The sequence below is a fragment of the Morone saxatilis genome, unplaced genomic scaffold, assembly GCF_004916995.1.
Source record: "Morone saxatilis isolate NCDOM2014 unplaced genomic scaffold, NCSU_SB_2.0 Contig0, whole genome shotgun sequence".
Classification (NCBI taxonomy): Eukaryota; Metazoa; Chordata; class Actinopteri; family Moronidae; genus Morone; species Morone saxatilis.
Genome location: NW_023339650.1, coordinates 6,446,550 through 6,461,711, shown reverse-complemented (window position 1 = coordinate 6,461,711; position 15,162 = coordinate 6,446,550). Strand labels below are relative to the sequence as shown.

The 15,162-nt window shown below is 40.8% G+C and overlaps 1 protein-coding gene across 1 annotated transcript in view; it reads left to right on the top strand.

Annotated features, from left to right (window-relative positions):
• Positions 1 to 6,529, top strand: part of LOC118321941 (guanine nucleotide exchange factor VAV3) — a gene marked incomplete in the record, with an annotated part of 89,966 nt that extends 83,437 nt beyond the window's left edge. The window contains 2 exon segments of the mRNA XM_035653517.1: positions 254 to 405; positions 2,174 to 6,529. Coding sequence (XP_035509410.1) covers positions 254 to 405; positions 2,174 to 2,218 — 197 coding nt within the window.
• Positions 6,530 to 15,162: the final 8,633 nt, after the last annotated feature.

The window sequence follows — 15,162 nt, the reverse complement described above, 5'->3', positions numbered from 1 at the left end:
CATGTTCTTACATTTCATGAGAATAAAAGAAAAAGGGAGAGGGGAAAGATCTTGAGACCCCAGGTTTTTCTGGCTGTGTGAAAAAAGAAAAATCACCCATTTCCATCTGTGTGTGTGTGTGTGTGTGTGTGCGCATGTATGTATGTGTTGACAATACTGAGGTTTTTAAATGTTTTTTTGACCCATTTTCTTGAGCGTTGGATGAACTAAATTTAATATATTTACACCCGCATCTCTTTCTCTCTCCTTCTAGTGTTAACTCCGAAAGTGATTGGTGTGGCGATAGCTCGGTACGACTTCAGCTCACGTGACACCCGAGAGCTCTCGCTGCAGGAGGGTGACGTGGTGAAGATCTACACAAAGTCAGGAGCCAACGGCTGGTGGAGGGGCGAGGTTAACGGCAGGGTAAGTGTCAGCCTTAAGATGCTAATAAAACACAGCCTGCCATCACCAAATCCAAATAGAGAAAATAATCTTTTCTGAGGGCTGGTATTGGCTTCCAGGTTATCCAATTTCTTAAAAAGTCAGCACCCTTTTTCATTCATTTTTGTTCATTCACTAATATTTAATAGAGACAGTAAAGTTTCAGAACTTCCATTAGCTGTGTTTACTTAGAAACCAGTTTTGTTTCTTCATTCTGGCTGTTGAATTCTTAAATCCAATTTTAGTGCTGAAAATTGGCTTTTTGGAGAAGAAAGATTTGGCAAATTTTCTTGTCTACAGGTACCTGGAAGGGACTATTCCGTTGAATCTGTTTTATCTTGAGTCAGTCATGTACACCTTTCCATCGTTTCTGTTTTACCACTTGGAAGAGCTCATTTGCCGCGCTTCTATATCTTAAATGCATAAATGTTCCCATCCACTACCGAAAGTGCTTTATAATCAGGCATGCAGTGCTGAGAGAATCATGGTTCTAAATGCAGGGAAATATATGTATTGACTCCCACTCACATGCACTGCATTTAAGCTTTGCAAAGAGTGTTAGACTGAGTAACAAATTCAGCCTGTGCGTGTGTGTGCGCTGCAGCCATCAGTAATGTGTCTGTGCTGTGAGTGTGTTTTGTGAACAGCTGTTGTAAATGAAGAAGTGTTTCTCTTTTACTCGGCCGGATGTTTGTGTGTTAATGCTGCTTTGGTGAAAACTAAACACTGTATATAGAGTCTGTAGAGAGCTGTTAGACTCTCTTTAGAGCCTTTAACCAGTAGCAACAATCGGTGCTGCTGGCTGGAAAAGAGCTGGCTGAATCAGTCAATTGAGAAACACTCTCTACCACTACAACCAAAGTGGTCAAAAGAAAAGATACTGGTGCAAGATATCTGCTATCCAAAAGAAACTCAAATTGGAATATGTTTGCAGTAATGTTGAGTGTTTTATGTTTTAATATCTTTAGTTTCTTAATTTCTGTCCAGCAGTTAAAACTTTTCCAATGATACAAAACAACTGTCAGTAAGCTTGTCGTACAAACAGTCATTAAAAACCGGAATGACTGAACTTTGTGTAACATTTAATCCATCTTATTAAAGATTTTTTTCAGCTCAGGCACGATGCTTTGGGATAAATGAGAGATGCAAATGTAAGCCATATGTCACCAAACTGCTAGTGATTTTATTCTCACTGGAACAAGTTTTTTATTGAATTGTACCAACAACAAAAAATGGCAACTATTTTTGCAATTTTCACGTTCTCCCACAATTTCATTGCAAAAATGCCTAAAAACATTGCAACATTCATAGAAACATTCACAGAAGAGCTGCCATGAAATCAGGGATTTAGGCTGTAACAATCCCAAAAAAGCCTGTGAAATCCTGGAGGGACTGATGTAATAATTTAAACAAACATTAGCTAGAAATTGACTTCTGCATAAATAAAATGGCTAAATTATGTTTTAGTTGCACCATTGTGATGCCTTTAGTATTACCAACAGTTGCAAGGTAGCATGTAAAATATACATATTTTTTTCTATTTTTTTCTTTTTTCTTTCTTCTAATGAGAAAATCTCTCCTACACACAAATACACTGTACAGCTCTTCACTGTGGGCTGCTGGTGGATGTAGGAAAACACCATCTAAAGTAGAAAAAGCAAAGAGATGGGATGTACACAATAAACTACAACTGATGCTGTATGTCAGTCAACTCCTGTGTGATAACTTATTCCCCTTTCTCCCTCCTCAGGTCGGCTGGTTCCCATCCACGTACGTAGAGGAGGGTGAGGAGTGAAAGGTCCAACATGGGAAGAAGAGTAAAATAAAGGAAGACCGGCAGCAGTGGAGTAAGCAAACTGAGAACACAACAGTAACAAAGACACTGAGCTTCTGCAGCGCTGCTTGCTCCAGTGTTACTTTTCAGAGCAAATCAGACAGCTTCACTCTCCTCGATGGAGTCCTGTTGCCTACGACCATCCCAGAGGCCTTTGGGAGAGAAGAGGGCTACAGTACGTTGCAGATACAAAGATGGCCCCATCATTTCTGGTTGACTCTGTGTGGTTAAGTGACTCCACCAACTAGCAGCTTGCCTGTCAGCGGGGCACGAGCCCTCGCCAGACACTCCCTTCTCCCTCCCTAACTTCGTCTATCCATCCATGATTCACCCTTCGCTCCCTTTCTCTCGCCGCCCCAGCCAGCTGCAGCCCCCCAACTCCCACCTGTTTCTGCTTGCCAAGTCGGCCGTCGCAAATCTGTCAAAAGTAGATACTCAAATGCCACTCTTCCATTCATGCACTCATCCATCCATCCGTCCATCCATCCAAGCATCCATCCTCAACCAACCCCTGTGGGAATAGAGTCATCTGAACTGGAAAAGACCCACACTGTAAAGTTTTTCCTTTCCTTTCATCCCCTTCTGACTCAGAAGGGATTTCAGTCAGTTTTGACCTTGCCTGTGTGTTTCTTCCACTAATGCAGGTGGTTATTGATGACTTGATGACCCAGATTCACACACACACACACACACGCACGCACGCACGCACGCACATCACCCACCTCTCCTCCCCTTCAGATTATGATCACACACACACACACACACTCTTACAGGAGATGTAAGAGAGGGATGGCGTCGGATAGCATCGCTGCACAGTGCCAGCAATTGATCGCTGTTGTTCCTATTTTCCTCCCACCTCCTACATTCTTTATCTCAACCCTGGCCTCTCATGTTTTTTAGTTGTCTTGGCCGTTAGATCCTGTGCTCTTATCGGTGTCAGCTCTGTCGACAGGAGCACATTCGCCAAGGGTTTATCTTATTGGCGGCATTAGCGGCTTGTCGGCGAACAAGCCACACTGCCAAGAAGCCACCTGTACCCTGACATAATGAGACACAAACGCAGCCCAACTTTCGTCTCTTTTTCTGTGTCACTCTCTTTGCTTTTTTTCAGCATGTCCTGAAATTCTTTTTTAGTTTCCTCAGCTACAGATATGATGCAGTTTGATTGATTGCATTCTTGCAAAATTGAGCAATGGGATGCCATCTACCCAGATGTGTACTTGTGCAACATTTTCACCAGATGATGCATCAAAATTTTTTATCATCTTCCTTGGTGTAAGTGTCTTCCAGTATAACTGCTATTTTTGAGATATTTCCAATCAAGAATACAGTTTGTGCAGAAACACTAGACAATGTGGCATATTTGTTTTGGAAAGAAAAACATCAAATCAAAAAAAAGGTATTTAGGTATGTTTTAACACATCAATCCAAAAGTACTGATATCAGCTTTCAGAAACCTTTTCCCACTGCTTATACCTTCCTGCTAACTGTCCTCCCCCTCACCCCCCATCCTTTTGTGTGTTCCACGCTCACCCCCTGTATACATTATGCACACTGTCTCCTTAATCCACAGTGAAAGAGGATTTTCCCACATTTGAGGGAATAAATACCTTTACGCCAAAACACGCTGCACAACATACTCCACTATATAGTCACAGACAGAATAAGACTGCAGTGTACACAAATCCAAAGTAGTGATCAAGTTACGTCTGGAGGTGGCCAAAGCCTCCCCAGCATTTGGCTTTGTGCAGCGACGTTTTAATGTCAGCCGGGATGTTGATTCTCTTGTGCTGTAAAACAAGCTACAAACTGTACTTGTTTGTTGAAAATATGTACATATTGCCAGTTTTATTTAATTTATAGTTGGTGATTTCTGTTCACACAGTGGGCATACGGAAGGCAAACTCACTGGTCTTATCAATTGTCCAGTCACACAGCTATCCAAATGTCATTCATGCATTGTTATAAGGAACTTTACTTCGAATTAGTCCTTTTATATCTTCAGTTTGAAGTTGTTCTCTGGCTATATTTCTTATGTTCCTCCTCACTCCTCAAATACAGACTTTCACACACTTACACACACCTACGCATGACATTTTAAAAACCATCCATCTCTTTTCTGTTAAAGGAAACCATTTATGTAACATGTACATACAATACAATATCTGTCACTGAAACACACATTGGTGAGAGGCAAGATTCTGTAGATTGCAATTTAGGCGATGAACACTTGGAATATTGAATCAGACATTAAATAAAGTCACAACTTTCACAGCGGATATCGAAATTTAACCACTTGGTAAGATCAAGAAAGGTGTCGTGTCTCACTAGTGGTATAAGCCCTGAGAGCACTGCTTCCATTCGGAGCCATCGCCATTCCGTCACGCCTTCATTGTGTCGATGCAAGTGGGTATTGTGTCACAAATCTATTTTGTGAATCTAAGTAAGAATTTATTGTAAAGATATGCTTTTATGTGCGCTTAATGGAGCCATTATGTTTGAAAATCACTCACAGTCCCCTGCCAGCCCTGCCACTCCAGGCTATTATGATATGTATGACAAAAGTTTTTTTTCATCAGTCATATTGTTTAACTACTGCACTGAAGAAATGTGTCCAAAAGGGTCATAATAATGCATTGTTGCATGACATCTCCCTTTTTCCAATTCTTGTATTATCAACAGTGTCATTAAGTGACCACTAGATGGAAGCATCCTAAACACATCTCTTCCTCTCCGAGCAGTCACCTTCAACTTGCTAAAGTTTGGAGATGACATCATCTGATTAGGAGGTGAACAATATTTAAGGGAGCAATTAACACCAGCCTCAGACTACTGCTGTGAGGGAGAGGGAAATAGGACAAAACCAAATCAAAAATACACAAAATGTAGGTTTTCTAAAGAAGTGAACATGCAGGTAGACTCGAAAACATATATTTCTATCAGCTGTTATCAAATTCCCAGACTCTTTCAAAGGTATTGATATTCCAGGAACTTCATGTCCAGTAGAGATGATGTTTCTCCTCCCCGCCTGCTTCCTGAAACATCTGAAGTCTCTGAACAGCCAAACATTAAATTCATAACATCTTTAGGAAATCTTTGGTGCGGCAGCAGCACAAATGCGATCCAGCACCAGCCTCTCTCCCGTCTCGGGAGAAGTGAGGAAGGCAGAGTAGGCTTCCTTAATCGCAGACTCCGGTAATCCACTCCCGCACTCCCCCTACGCCCAGATGAACTCTGACAGCGGGGCCATTTACAACTGCAGGCCCTTCCTCCTCTTCCGAGTGCGCTACCAGATTTTTTGTGCGCGGGAGGGACGGGAGGAAGGCTCAAGGGTATCTGTGATCTAATCATTACACCATCTCCTCACCTCAGCGACCCTGCTGCATCCATCTCTCTGTCGGCTCCCCTCTCTCTCGCTCTACCTCACCTTGTCACTTCCCGTCTCTCTCTCTCTCTCCCTTTCCCCATCTATCTTTCATCCAATCTCTGTATTCTCGCTTTCTCTCTGTATTCTGTCCCTCACCCCGATGCTCTGTAGGCTGTAACTGCTGTATGTTGGCGGGAGGAGAATGGAAGATTCAGTATTATCAGGAGAGGAGGGAGAGAGGAGGGAGAGAGGAGGGAGAGAGGCGGTCTCACTCTCTCTAAACAACCCCAGCAAAATGAGGACTAGTTTAATTTTACCACAAATTAATTGACTGGGGGAAATGATGCCAATTAGAGAATGAATTAGAATTGGCTCCCACCACTGTCGTCTCCTCACATACAGTGTGTGCACAGATTATGTACTTATGCGTAGGCACATGCCATGTACGTGTGGAAATGCATTTTGACAGGATTCAGGACCGGGCAAGTCTTAGCCCAGCAGGGGTTATAGGATACAATCTCCTCAACCAACACACAAGGACACTTCTGTAGTAACCTGAACAGAAACATAATGGTCACCCATACATGAAAAAAATATGTCATATAATACTTTACATTACATAATATACTACTTTCTGGGGCAAAAAAAAATAATCCAATCTCGAGCCAAGAAATCATTGTAACCCCCCCTCTCTGGTTGCATTCACTGTGCCCATGTTTTGTTATCCCTATGAAGCCAAAGATGTATGCTGTACTTACCGTACACTTGATGTTCTGTCTCATAACCACGGTACCCGACCGCTGTGGCCTAACTCTATAACTGTGCAATCTCAACTGTGTAGCATTACTGTGTATTGTTGCTGTATTATACTGTAAAATATGTACATAGCACATAATAAAGATATACATTGCTTCTTCTAATGTGTTGTGTTATTCTAGCAGATTGTCAACGGAAGAAATCTGTGTTACACCCAGTGTTTAATTATTCAAATGTGCCACAACTTCCTGACTATTCACTAAAAAACAATAGAAAAACACATATGTTTCTGTTTCCACATTAACATCAATCCGTCTGATTTATATTTGGCGTACAGAGGTTAAGTGATGGGATCTGTTGAGCCTGTTGACAAGCAGGTTTAGGTTAATTTTACCCTTCAGTGGTGGGATGAAACTATTTGCTTAAGTCAGCCATAACATTATAAGCACTGACTGGTGAAGTGAATAACACTGATTATCTAGTTATCATGGCTCCTGTCAGTGGGTGGGATATAGTGAAACATTTTTTCCTAGGAGTTGATGCTGTTAGAAGCAGGAAAATGGGCAGTGTGGAGGATTTGAGCGACTTTTGCAATTGCCACAAAATATTCAGGTTACCTGGCAAAAACAAATCATTCAAATGACATCCAATCCTTCTCCCTCACTAAAAAAAAACAATAACTTTTTGTTTGTTTCATTAGTTTAACTACGATGCACAAGATGTCTCCTACTTCACTGAAAACTTAAGTGTGTGCACTGGAGGCTTCAAGTTTTTTTTACGTCAAACTTGTGGAAGTTGCATATTGGACCATTTAGATTTCAAACTAAAACCCTGCTCGTACGGTGTTGCCATTTTAATCGAAGTAAAGGACCTGAATACTTCTTCTACCACAACAAACCTGACAGCAACATAAAACTTTTTTTACATTTTTTAAAGCAAATGAGATAAACCATGCAACCAGCTTAAAATTGAGTTTTAATTACTAAGATGTGCCCATATTATGTTATATATTTCATGCATTAGGATTTGGAGTGATAATTCAATCAGTGGACAAATACCATAAGCAACTGCAGAAGGATATTGTGTGATGAATCACTTAGCAACTAGTTTTGAGTTACTGAATGTTTTAATATAAAATATTCAGATAAATAAACTCTTCAATTGGTGACCATAATGCCACTTAACAGACATTTTCAAACTTGAAAGCAATAACCACAATCTTGAAATTATTAATTATTAATGTTAAAGTCTTCACTGTGCAAACAGCGAAGTAGCTACAGGAGCACACTGCTTACAGTTCCCAAGTCTTGCCAGGAAATCAAAAAGAGTGTAATATGGCTTTTATCATGGTCAGTCTCATCTCTGTTAGCTCAGCTTGCCCAGAAGTGACTTCCTGGCTAAAATTAGGACTTGGTCCTCAAAGTATAGTAGTGCTCATTAAATGGCTGCCGTGGTGTTACTGTCGTGTTTTGTTGCTGTTCCCTCCACAGGACTTAAATAACCTGCAGCCAGTGGGGTGCTGTTTCTCACTAGCTTATTGGCTAATAGGTGTGAATGAATGTGGGGATAACGGTGGGTCTTGTTGCAGTTATCATGCTGATAATAACGAACCAAGTTAACCAAACTTCTAAATATAGCGGGTTAAAATGGATGCAGAAAAGGTGAACGCTAACAGTACTGTGGGTGTGTGAAACCATGCAGAGAACAGTTGTACAAGTGTGTACAAGACGCATACCATATGTTAATGCTTACTGTAGCTTCTTCGTAAAAAATCATGCATGTGCCGGTCTTGTCTGTCTGTGCGTGTTTGTGTGTGCTGGTGTGTGGGTGGTGGTCTCCTCGGCCATCTGGTGCCCGGTTACCTGCCGTTGCTATAGCTAGACTGAGGCTCGGACACTGAAAGGATGAGTGGTGTGGGCTGCTGCTGGCACTACAGGGGTGGAGAGAGACGCTGTACTAAATACCCACCAGGCGGGCTTCGCCTTGGCCGGGCCAGTCTGGATCCACCACCAGTCCACTTCCAGCTGAGGTTGGACCACCAGTGTGACAGATGGCCAGCGAGAGGGTGACATCAGCCTTCTTCACAGCACTGAGAGAATGTTGGGGCCCAACTTTCTGGACTGCTGCAGTCCTCTCTGATATGAAATGGATTTTGAAGATGAGCAAAGATTTTCACTGAGTTCTGTGTTGTTGAGACTGATGAAATGAGAAGCTCTTGTCACTGATAACATAAGAGCAGGGGCGGCTGATATTGATGTTATAGTCAGGTTGTTCAATTCAGAGAGTGCCTGGCACAGTCTTTACTGTGGCCCCAAGCACATACTTCAACTGTGCCAGTGTAATAGATTCTGATGTAGAGGATTGAACAAATGTCACTAAGAAGTACAATATGCAGATATGCCTGCCCACAAGCTGGGTAGACATTGTGCTAAAATAACTTGATGTTTCATTGTGTGCAGAGTTTGAGCCGTCCTTAACTGTATATTTATCTGTTTCATTTTATTGTGAAACTTCACAAGTTATGCTGTCAGAAGTCAAACTAAAGCAAAGGTGTTTGCACTGAAATGGTGTGAAAACACAGCTTTTAAATATGGCACATGACTTAAAACTCTTAAATATTTTCTTCAAAGTTTTAACGAGGACAAGCTTTTGCAACAGTTCTTCTAAACTGCAACACCACATGCAGTGTCACACACACACACACACACACACACACACACTTCTTAGAAGCTGATTTTCTTTGTTGTAAAAGAACATCAAAAGCACCAGCGAGGACCACTGAAATGAAATGACCCACTCAGCTGACTGAACTTTTCTTGTTTCAGTTTTGCACTGCAGTCATTTGTCTACCTTTCCCTCCATCTCCCTTTCCAAATCCCTGAATCTCATATAACCTGCCATGTTTTGACTTCTTCGACTGCACTCCATATATGCCAGTCTATTTCTCACTCTGTCTAGCTTGTGCTTTCTCTAGGTTTATTGCTGTCTTTTGGGGCCATGAGGGAGCCATCATCATTGCCAGACGGTATGGCTGCTGTGTGTAAATATCAAGCAGCACTCTTTCCCCCCTGTTTTCCTGGAGACTATTAGCACTGCATAAACACAGAGGTGCTGTCTACGGAACACACTCAGACAGCTCATCACCATAAAACACACACACGCCCATTCAGAAACACACACACTCCTGTATTGGCTGTTATTGGCATCTTTCTTTACAGTTTTCTGCTACATTATTCTAGCCTTCGGTTTATTCTCATGCATAGTTATGTATTGAGCTTTAAATCAAGAGAACTTATGTCCTCTGTAGCAATGTGAGAAATGCCAAGTCATGTCAACATGCACAGAAGCAGAAGCGTGTGCAAGGTGATTGCATTTATTCCAACTGAAATGAAGGCATATTCTAGTGCACTTTTTTAGAGCTGCAGTTCTGTCGCAGCCTTTTTCTTCACATATTCACATATACAAACAAACACGCTGTAAGCAAGCTGTACAGAATGTGTGCGTAGGGCAACACACACACACACACACTGGTAACAGATGGCGACACAAACATTGCCTGCAATAATAATCAGCATTATAAAATAGTTAAAAATGAATCCTTTAATTTGCTGAAAGGCTTCCACCAAGTTGTATTTAGCCACATATACTTGCACATATTGAACACATTCTGCTCCTATTTTCTTGAGAGGGTACATAAAGACCCAGTCCTTCCTCCAAGGTCAACAGGTACCAGTGTCAAACTCGCTGTACAGCTGAAATGAATATCAGTCTAAATGCACTGAAATAAACAAGCTTGATAAAAGCATCTTTAACAGGAGTCACATGTATAGTTGATACTTGCAGCAGTTATATTAAGCTTGTGCCTGCGTTCAGTCTGTAAATAAATACTTGGGTGTGATGACACCCTATGTTCCACACTCTTATTCTCAGTGAATAATTTGAGATTTTTTTTAAAAAGGAGAGAGAGAGAGAGAGCCAGTCCTGCACAGGATTCAAATGGTGTGCACAAATTCGGGCCTAGCACATTTGCAACTTGTATATAATTTTTGCGCATGCCCATATGTCATGTGATGAGACAACCCGGAAAAGCAGGGCAGCTGGTCCCAGGAATATTGAAGAGGCAAATTTGTGGTAGCACAAGCTGCAGCAATTTACAGAAAAAGACAACATTTTCATAAAAACCATCTAAAAAGGTATCCTGTCGCCAGGCATGTTTATAGCAATTGAGTTTGCAATACAAATATAAATACCCAGGACATGGGATATCTGAGTATAGTTGTTTGTACAGACAGTAACCAAACCTTCTGCATCATTGTTTCAGATGAATTGTGATGATTCATGTTCTTTTTTTATTCATGAATTTGAAAATTTCTAATTTCAGTTAAAGGTCCTAGTTTGACCTTAGCAGCTAATGCTGTTTAACTGAAGCTCACACATTATTACAAATTAATGTTACAGTAGTTTCCAAAAGTACAAAATGTGTCACACTGAATTATTGCAAAATGTACATAAAGGCTCCTAGAATTTTCTATGTCCTGCCTTAAAAACATGGCGTGCTATATTTAAATTATTTTCCTCAATATAAAAGTGATATTGCCTCAAGGCTCTGTTGGGACACACCGATGCAGACTATATATGGGCTGTGACTTAACAATGGGGAAATGTGTTATCTAACTTTTAAGGCAACCTAAGGGAGAATATAAAGAGACATTTTGGATAAATGAACTGAAACTGATTTCTACTCGGTAGAATTTTAGACCTTCTGACTCTGGAAATGTCAACACAGTCGACATAGGTTGCTTCCACGTATTCAGGAGATACTGGAATTCGTCCCTCCCCTGTGGTTTGTATACGGGACACTGGAGCTCACACTGATCCACTCCAATTTGGCAGAGGAGATGAGCGAAACTATCACTCTGTATGGTAACGTATTGTCTCGGTTACATTTCAATTGCCCCTCTGTTCCAATTGCATCAGCTCATCATGCCTTGTATTATTGAAGTGGGACTGGAAGGATTTTCCAGCATCATAAACCTTGTGTTACAGGATTTTCACTGCTGATACGACTATTACAGACAGGCAATACGCCATGCCATTTGCCTGAAATATCAATATCTACATGACTATCACATTTCTAATTTGGCATGTTAACTGCTTGAATATTTGTTGGATGTATGGTTATGCACGAGCTCAACACATTCCCCAGTGCATCTGGTTTATATGCTAGATAAGTTTATTTTAGGCGCTGCTGGAACGCTTCACATTCATTATTTATCTCGACTGTTTGTTCAATGCATAGAAATTACACTTTACAGTGTGCATGAGAGTTCAAATCTGGAGCACTGTACTGTCTCTACAGCCTTTTTCTCAGTTCTCTGCCTTTGCAAACCTTTTTTGTTTAAACCCTAACCCTTTTAAGCTGATTATAATCATTGTCACAGACCTTACATAAAACCTTACATAGACTAGAAAAGCACTCTGAGAGCGCAGACTTCTGCTAAGGCCAGTAGTCCAGTCCTCTATAGAAATATGCCAACCATTCACTTTAATTATGACCAGTTTGCACAAATCTGGAATTTCAGATTATTCTGGAAAAATCACATCCCTGATTGCTTATGTCTTACGTACAGCAGGTGCTTGTTTCACAGTGATGTTTGAGGCAGCTTTTATGTTTTGTTGTATGTTTAGTCAAGGCCAAAATATATATGAAATATAATATGTGTATCCGGCCTGGGATTGGGATCCATTCTAAAATTGTATGGGATCTTCCTTGATCCATGCTACACCCCAAGTTTGATGGAAATCAAAAAATAATGAAGAAATGTTATTAATTAATTTACCGGGCAAGTCACATAATAGTTCAATATCACATAAATACATGAATATCTTTTATTGGGTAGGAACAGCTGAACCATAAAATAAGATAATACAAATAATGTGCTGATCTTTAACACAATATCAACCAAGCTTTAAGTACAATATAGCTGTATAAAATGTGTGGATGTGTCTTACTTGACACACAGCTGCAGCCATATTTGTTTACTCTTTACTTCCATACGGTAGCTCAAAGCATAGTGCACCCATAGAGTTCTTTATATTATGTATACATACCCCTATTTCCCCATTTCCTCCCGTGTGGCAGCGGGATGATGGAGATGTGGGAGGCAGAGCTTCTATTTTGGGGTCTTAGAGGCAAAGCAAAGAGAGAGCTCGACTCACTCTTTCCCTCCTAACCTCAACTGGCAATCGTGCCATTCGCAGTGTGCCCATTCCCCAGTGTCCCCTGAAGCACCTCTAGATGTATTCAGCTCCCATTTGTCATTCCTGGGAATGTGGTGGCGTCAGCAGTTATTTCCCAACCTCCGTTGATGGCACCACACCACCACTACGAGGAGTTTCAGCCCCGCCTGAGGTCACCCTACTCCCTTATTACAGTTTTATACCTTCACTGTGATGGATAATGATGTTGTTGCCCTATTTAGTCTGCAGTGGCAACCACGCTCACGCATCAATTGCTCATTTCAGTTGCATTATGTGCCGGCTCTCTTCTTAAAGGTCTGTTAGCTACACTGGTGCATTTAATGCAAGGGAATTCGCAGAACAGAATTCATAAAAATAAAGATAAAAATGTAAAAACTGTTTTATGATTATAAGTGACTGATGTATGTAAACATAACTGAGTGAGATCGGTACAGTAAGAGTGCAACTTATAAATAGTTTCACAGCAGAGAAGCTTCAGGCTAACTGTAGCTGCATTTAGCATAGATGTTTTGCTACTGTATAAAAACTGTATGTTTGTGTTACCACCCCAAATTGACCTATAGGAGAAGGGATTAACATAAAACCAGAAGAATATGAGGAGTACATTTTTCAATTATTTTATTGTAAAAAAAGTTAAAACTAAGTTGAAACTAACCAGCTCTAGGTAGAAGTAAAGTCACAATAATAAATAAACTATGGAAAAAAAGTTAGTACAATGCTAAACATAACTACCTGACTAAAAATAAATTGAAAAAATAGAAGAAAAAGAGAAAGAATAAATACAAATGTAAACTCTTGCCTAAAATGCTTCTGGCAAGAAGTTATGATAGTCGCCAATCCAAAAAAATAATGTGGATACTGCTTTTACAGTTCATTATCATTAAAGGGTTATTTCACAGCTGGGAGAAAAAAAGGAAATAAACTGGGCTGTTTATGCAGTAGAAAATTACAAATCTTCTTGAAAATGACCAGAGATAACAAAGACAAAGGGCTGTGGTGTTCAAAAAGCTAAAAAAAAAACCTACAACCAGAATGCAGTGGGCTCATTGCCTTCCAAAGGCCACTCCCGGGCTGCTTCTGTTGGATGAGCTTGACCAGAGCTTGCTGGAGTAGTATAGTAAGTTATTAGAAAATGTCTGTTTGTTCAAAAAAACCTTTAGTCGCAAAAGGTGTCTACTTGGATTGTTCCTGAGTGCAAGGACTCAAGGAGGCAACATGACTAACTCTTTGTTTCATTGTCTTACAGAAGACTGGTGGACCTGGCACCCTCCTCTGCATCCTTCACACTCCTGAGGACGCGCACAGTGGGGCCCTTTATGTTGACACCAGTGAAAATCCTTCCATCTAATCAAGGACAATCTGTAAAAAAGAATAGTTTTCTAAGATGTCACTTATACAGTGCCATGAAAAAGCCACTTTTTACAACAACATTTATGAAATACTATAATATAAAATGGTCGGTTTTACATTTGAAAAAGTACAGTTAATGGACGAGTGTGTAGGATTCAGTGACATCTAGCGGTGAAATTGCAGATTGCAACCAACTAAATACACTTCGCCCTTCCAAGCATCTACTGTGGCCACGAAAACAAACAAAAAACTATCAGGAGCCAGTGTTTATTTTGTCCATAATGGGCTACTGTAGAAACATGGCAGACTCTGTGGAAGAGGATCCGCTCTGTCTGTAAGGTAAGGAAAACACAGCGCTTCCTATGTTCAGGTGATTATACACTAATAAAAACATACCAATAATTATTTTATTTTCTGCCATATTCCGCAAATAGAGCACCCTAAATCTTACATTCTGGACCTTTTCCACCACCAGAATTCATTGTCTTTGTTTAGAACTGATTAAATTCTGCTCACAAACAAGAGATGTGATTTGTACAAAAGGATTTTTACATAATGAGGAATCCCATCAGCTGGTGAGAGAAGATGTTGAGGCCTCCAGTAACTTGTTGAGCAGCTAACGGCGGCCCTCATTTGAAACAGTTTTGACAGCTCGGCTCTCATCCCTCGTAGCTACAACATTCACCTACGGAAACACAAAGGCCCAGTGGCAGCATACACTAACGACGATCTAATAAATTAAACTCAATTAATTACCATGTTTAGCATAATTCTGGAGTTTAACAAAGGTCTTTGTGGTAGATGTATGCATTACAACAATTATTCATTTTGATGAGCCGGGATTATAAATGAGGCAATTAACACGCTGTCAGATTGGCGGGGAAAGAGCCTCGCTGCTCATTCTCTGAATCCTATTTTTTGCATGTAAACTTCAGACTTGAGTGCAGTGGCGGCGGCTGGTGTCAGGCTGTCAGATGGGGAGGGCTTTAGGGTCAGCTGGGCGCTGGAGTGACCGGGACAGCAGTGGACAGTTGACCCCATCAAAACACAGAGCGGCTGAGTTAAAGTGGAGATGCTGCGTCCTTCCATCCACTCAGGTTAACCTGATTTAACTTAAACACACACACACACACACACACACACACACACACACACACACACATACGGGATA